This window comes from Prunus avium, chromosome 7 (genome assembly GCF_965620075.1).
Source record: "Prunus avium chromosome 7, drPruAviu1.hap1.1, whole genome shotgun sequence".
NCBI lineage: Eukaryota > Viridiplantae > Streptophyta > Magnoliopsida > Rosales > Rosaceae > Prunus > Prunus avium.
Window position 1 is genome coordinate 5,617,983 of NC_142290.1, and position 6,748 is coordinate 5,624,730.

At 38.8% G+C, this 6,748-nt stretch overlaps 1 protein-coding gene across 1 annotated transcript; it reads right to left on the minus strand.

Moving 5' to 3' along the window:
* Positions 1-1,856: 1,856 nt before the first annotated feature.
* LOC110755525 (protein FAR1-RELATED SEQUENCE 5-like) lies at positions 1,857-5,766 on the minus strand. Its single transcript, XM_021956753.2, has 3 exons — positions 5,757-5,766; positions 1,981-4,458; positions 1,857-1,891 (listed from the first exon to the last, which is right to left on the minus strand). Exons 1-3 carry the CDS (start codon positions 5,764-5,766, stop codon positions 1,857-1,859), a joined length of 2,523 nt encoding a protein of 840 aa, XP_021812445.2.
* Between the last annotated feature and the right edge of the window lie 982 nt (positions 5,767-6,748).

Genomic DNA, 6,748 nt, shown 5'->3' on the forward strand with positions numbered 1-6,748 from the left:
GAACCAGTCTTGGTGTAGGAAGGCCAGAGGTTTCAAAACGTATCCAATGGTGCTCAAATTTGGATATGTTATACTAGACACCCATTGGAACAACTTCTATGAAGAAAGTATTCCCATCGGAGCAGTAGAAGTGTGCGTTTTGGGCCTTGCAAGTTGGCAGCCGAACAGAGACTGGAATTGACTTCATTTCATTTCTTTGCTTTACATGCATGCACATGCTTTCTCTATAATAACTCCAGCATGTACCAACTTGCTCCTTTAGAATTTCATAGCTGGAATGCCTCCCCACTTCACTCATTATGTTGGATCCAAAGTCAGTTGCAGCATGGGTGAGGCACATGGCTTAAAGGAGGAGACAAGGCTCAAAGCTGGCAGCTGCAAATCCTGCTGAGCAAGGTTGGGTGTTGGACGGGCTGAGCACTCCACAAATATCCAATTGGGCTGAAATTTGGATATGTTTTAGTAGACACCCATTGGAACAAGTTTCATGAAGATCTTCACCTCATTCGAGCCCCATATCATGCTGATCCAAGGCCAAGAAGTTGACCTACGAAATTGGGCTGGAAAGGGGTTGTAGCCAAAATGTGTTTGTCTTTAAGCTCATATTCCTCATATGCCAATCAGCCCTTAACATGCATGGATTGCATCAAATGTTATCTCTTGCTATCTTAACCTACAAAACACACAAACATAGGTAAGTGACTCAAAATAAAGAGAAACTAAGCAAAATCACTAAGTAAAGAAGGCATGCAAGTGTATGAAATTATGGACTTATCAAAATAGAAAATGAATTAAAAGCACAAGTTTAACTCAATAACATAACCAAATCATAAGCTAGAAGGGTACAAAATGATATACAATTATGAACCGATCAAATTTTCGTTATTAGAGATTTGCGCACAGTCACTCTTGCATTGCAGCACTGTCATGCAATTGCATGTTTGCAATGCAAATGGAGACCAGCTGTGGGCAAACTAAATATAGCTTAAAAACGCAATCCTAATTAATGTATAGCGCACACACAAACAAAAGCAAGTAAATACTTCATTATGACCCTATGTCTATTATTAAATATTAGGGTTAATCACATTTTCGTTTACGAAATTCGGGATATTTTGGATTACTAGGTAATTTCGATAATTGGTCCTTTTGCAATATAATATGTTTGGATTACTGCCCCTAACCGTTTCTCATGCTCTGTATTTCCGTTGATTTCGCCCTACCTTATTTATAGTCAAAAAACTACGTATAATGCTGCCTGTACAACAAAATCGGATCCATATTTCTTATATCCGTTTGCGCACAGTCACTCGTGCTTTGCGTCACTATCATGCAATTGCGTGTTTTCAATGCAAATTCGGACCGGCTGTATGCAAAACCTTTAAGACTTTAAACACAAAGCCAACACAAATTTCTTATTTCCGTTTGCGCACAGTCACTCGTGCATTGCGTCACTGTCATGCAATTGCATGTTTTCAATGCAAATTCGGACCGGCTGTGTGCAAAACCTTTAAGACTGTAAACACAAAGGTAATCAAGGTATATAGCCAACACAAACAAAAGCAAGTAACAATTTCATTATAACCCTATGGATATGATTCAAAATAAGAATAACCAATTATGGTTTACGAAATTGGGTATATTTTGCATTGTAATTCGCACTTTTCGGGCCAACAATTTTCTAATACCGATTCTTGTTTCAGATAATTGCTCTTTACTGATTCTAATATTGAAAAAATATTTGCCCCTTACCCTTTCTGATGCTATGTATTTCGGATACATCAAACTTCCATTCAAGCACCCCATACAAGTCATAACACAGTTTCTCAACAATACATACATAAAACAATAATATATCAATCATATGAAAGCATCTTGTCCATCACTAAATCTACATTTAATGTTAATTGTTACATGTAAACCAAGTTCCAAAACTACAATTGTTTTGGGTAGAACCAGTAGATAGGGAAATATGTTCACCATTGTCGAATGAGAAACCATCGTCAGTGTTGGGGGTAGAACCCGTTCGGTCTGCAGTAGAAAAACTATCAGAACCGGACAAATCAACCACATAGTTGCCTCTGGATTGAGAAACCGTTTCACTTGCATAACTGTAGCTAATGTCCGGGGACGGCCCTTTCTCAGTACTATACTGATAGCTAATGTCCGGGGACGGCCCTTTCTCAGCAATTCTACTTGGATGCAAGTTTCTTTGAGAGCAATTACGCTTTGTATGTCCATATCCGCGACACAAATGACATTGTCGACGCTTGCGCGTTCCACCCTGGCTTGCTTGAGTGCCTTTTGTCTTAACGATCTTTGGATCTTTCACAATATTTAGAGGACATTGCCCAGAACTACCCAATTTCAGACTTGTCTCTTCTTCCTTTTCCCGTAAGCCTTCACAAATTCCCTCCCATCTACTAAACTCATTTCTCAACATGGCATAACCATCTGCACTCTTCGATGCATAAAAACATATTTTGTTTGACATAGCACTTAAACTTCCATACCTCGCCATTTCTACACCTTCGTTGGTAGTGTCTTTGCCTTTGTCGAAACATTCTGTACATGTATCGCTTTGGGCATTCTTTGTCCATCTCTTCATTATGAGTGTTGGAGGAATTTCCGTAAGGTGCTCGCACTTCATTACATAAAACAGGTGGCAACACGGGATCCCTTCACTTTCATATTTCCGGCATCCACACTCTATCCGCATATTTTCCCCACCGTGGTAAACACAAGTCCAATTATTATGCGGTTCACCATATTTTGACAATACGTATACACGACCTCCAAAATTATACATCACCTTATCATGAATGAGTGCTGAACAAGCTTCGATCTCTTCACGTACCAATACAAAGCACCTATGCGTGTAAATCAGAGAAGCTTGTTGCTCTAGTTTTGTCAATGCGGTTTTAAGGACTGGTGTTGAGTACTTTGCGTTGAAACCATCCTTCGCCGTGGTATTCCTAAGACGTAACATAGCCCTATCAATTGCTGGAATACATTCAAACAACTTCACGCCTTTCCTCAAGTAATCCTTCACATACTTGTTCATGGACTCCACGCGTTGAGTGGTGCACATACCACCGAAAAACTTTCCTCTAAGACATGATTCAGCCCATGAGTCTCTTTTTGCATACATCGTTTCTAACCATTCTTTTTGTTTTGGAGTACTCGCTCTTTCCCTCAAAACCTCCCATTTCTTCTCAAACTCGTCCAACGCAAATGGTTCCCAAAGACATGCCTGAAAATTTCTTAGCAATTCATCATCCTTCAAGTTAGTCTGTGCATTCCTTGACACATGCCATGAGCACAACCGATGGTTAGACATGGGAAACACATCATCAATGGCTTTACGCATGGCCTCATCGCCATCCGTCAATATTGATATTGGCTTCTTATCTTTCATGGATGCCATGAATGTTTCCAATAACCACTTGTAAGTTTCAAATGTCTCGTCATGCAATAATGCGCAACCAAACATTACAGTAGAACGGTAGTTGTTCGAACCGACAAACAACACTAGGGGCTTGTCATAGATATTTGTTTTGTATGTGCTGTCGAATATGAGGACGTCGCCATAGGCAATGTAATCCAAAAGTGAAGTGGAGTCCCTCCAAAACAAATTACCAAGCCTATTTTCCTCGTCAACACTAAACTTACAAAAGAATTCTGGATCCATTGCTCCTTTCGCTTTCAAGTAAGAGAGTGCGGCTTCTGTGTCACCGTCGAGCAAAATTTCCCTGCGTGATGCATCCAACTTATTGTACAGATCTTTTATTTGAAAACCAACATTTAAATACCCGCCACATTGGTCGACCATATACTCATATGTATGACATGTTCTAACCAATGCTCTTCGCATTCCCACTGCTTGTGCTAAATCCGAATTTCGAACAACACGGTTACATCGAAGATATGGCGATTCAAGTGGAGTAACTAGTTCATGATTGTGATGTGGTTCAAATTTCGTAACGACGTAACTATCACGTTTCTTCTCATAACCCACCCAAAAATGGGCAGGACAATTCTCTCTTGTAATTGGCTTCGGTTGCCGAATCCTATCCGATCGATCATTAAACTTCTCATTTCTCAAACCTTCTTTATAACAACACCACCGTCTCCTACATACTTTCCCTTCCAAATTACGAATCATTTTGTCTTTCCTCACACTAAATCCAATACCCTTTGCATAACTCATATAATATTCTTCCGCTAATTCTATCGTTTTAAACTCTTTCCCCATAATATCTTCTTTGCTCGGTACAATAATGTCTACACCATTATCATCAGTACTTTGACTAACCGGATGTTCAACAGACATATGCACACTCTCTGTTGCCGGTGCCCCATGACTCGACCTTTCACAACCACCTAGATACCCTGAATCACTACAACCACCCTTTGAAGTCTCTACACCCCTGTCCATCTTAGCAGACCCCTCCAAGCCTGAGAAACATAAATTCAAACTAAAATTACATTATAATCTATCTGCTAACATACTTTCTTTTCAAAACACACAATTGGAAAATCTCATGCAATTGCACATAGTCAGGTCAATAATTGCACTACGTATAACTATTTCGCAACCAAAAACATGCAATTGCATCAACTCAACTCATTACCCAAAATACATTCTACTCCTAAACCAGAAAAACAGGGTTCTTCGAACTCTTACTTGATGTTTCCAAGGGTTCTTCGAACTCCCACCCACCTCGTATATCGATTGAATGTGGTACACGCTGGAATGGGCTTCAAAGCTCCTAAACACATAAAGAAATGGGCGATCTCATATCAGGCCGGTGACACCCTTCAATGTGCGACATTGAAGTTATGTATCAGACAATTCCAACAGAACAAACTAAATTAAATACCTCCAATTTCGTGACCATTACATAATGGAGGTTGGACCCATCGTCAAATTGGTATCTGCACATCAGTTTTGGAAAAGCTGAGAGGAGAGTTGAGGAAATCACTTAGGCAGAGTCGCCAGGGTCGGCTTGGGTTTTCTCGTGGACGACTTCAATTCCATCACCATTGGACACGCTTAGGATGGATTTGGGCAAGTGAGATATAACAGTTCCTGGAGAAGTAGAGAGAAGACATCGTCGGCAAGCACAGAGATTGGGCAAGCAGAGAGAAGATTTCCTGGAGGTGCAAACGATTGGATTTGGGCAATTAGAGAGGAGTTCGTGGAGGCTGTTAGGATTTTCAATTTGGGCAACAAGATAGGAGAGTGCGCGTGGTCTTCATCCTCTAAACCTCTTTTTTTGACAGTCACATGCGATGCACATGTTGAATAATAAAGGGCTCAACAGGTTACTAAGTCATTGAATCTCAGCCATCCATTTTTAACATGCAAAATCAGCCCTTGGATCACCGGGTGTACCGGTACAGCCGGCGCACCACAGAATTTTCGTACTCTACACACACTCGAAAGCATCAAAGATGGTTGACTTGAGCCCAATTCTCAGTAGGAGTGGAAGTATAATATATAATGTGTCAGATCACAGGCAACTATAGTTTATATTTACAATGAATTTTTATTTTAATAAATTTTTACATAATATTTTTATTGTCAGTGAAAATGTTTTTTCCATTTGAAAAGTTGAAGTAGGTTTTTGAAAAAATAAAATAAAGTATACGTTCTTCGAGGGCGTTTCAGTAATCAAACATTTCTTCATTTCAATTCATGATAGTTAGTATATATTTTAATGAGAATACATGTTGATTCGATTCATTCTCACTTTGATTCATGGTTACCTTTAAGATTAAGTGGTATTTCTTTTTCAAACGATAAAAGAATCTCAAATTCACAATAATAAAGAAAAAAAAATGACCCTAATTAAATAACTAGAGCCCTCCATTATCAATAGAGCACCAAATGACAAAGCACATAAGGATCGTTCCTAGGTACGTGGTGACATGTGATGTGAAGACAAAGGATAAAACATGGAGACGGCCAAGGATTGTCACTAGGCACGTGGTGACCTTCGATATAAAAATTTTGCAGGTGACCAGCTCGGAATATGTGTACAGATCAAAGGAAACTGCGGAAGTTAATATAAAATTGTTCATATTTTTATATAAATATTAACAGTGGACTGGCTAAAAATAAAACAAAGAAGCTGTTTTTATTTTTGGGTTACAAAACAAAGGAGCTCTTTGTTTAGAAGCCAACTGGGCATATACCACGTACACTCTGTGAAAAATGGCCGCTTACAAATGTCTGTCCGGCCCCCCTTTGCATTAGGATAAGAGAGGTCCACTTTTGTCCTGCATGTCCTGCATGTGATCAAAACAAAAATTCAACGTAATCAATTAGCTAGATAATTGTTAATTGCAAGCACTAATTATAATTTCTTATATAATTTATGTGTGAACTCTTCTTTCAAAGGTGCATGTCCGAAGAAGTCAAATATTTTACCTTTTTGACAACACTATCGATCATGACTATTATTATTTTCTTTTTGAGAAATTCTTGGATTGCATATATAATTCAGCTAAGAAAATTATTAGTCATAAATAGTCAATACAAACTTGCCACAAGGGGCAATTGTAATAACAAAGCGATCTGACATCAAAATTAAGAGAATTTGGTGTTCCTTCACTAACGATCACTCATGATCGAAGAAACTCTAGCATAGACATCCTAACTAAGATTGCAAACTCATAATAATCAAAAAGAGATCAAGCTTGAAAAAACCAAGTTATAACAATACAAATAAAACTCTCACAA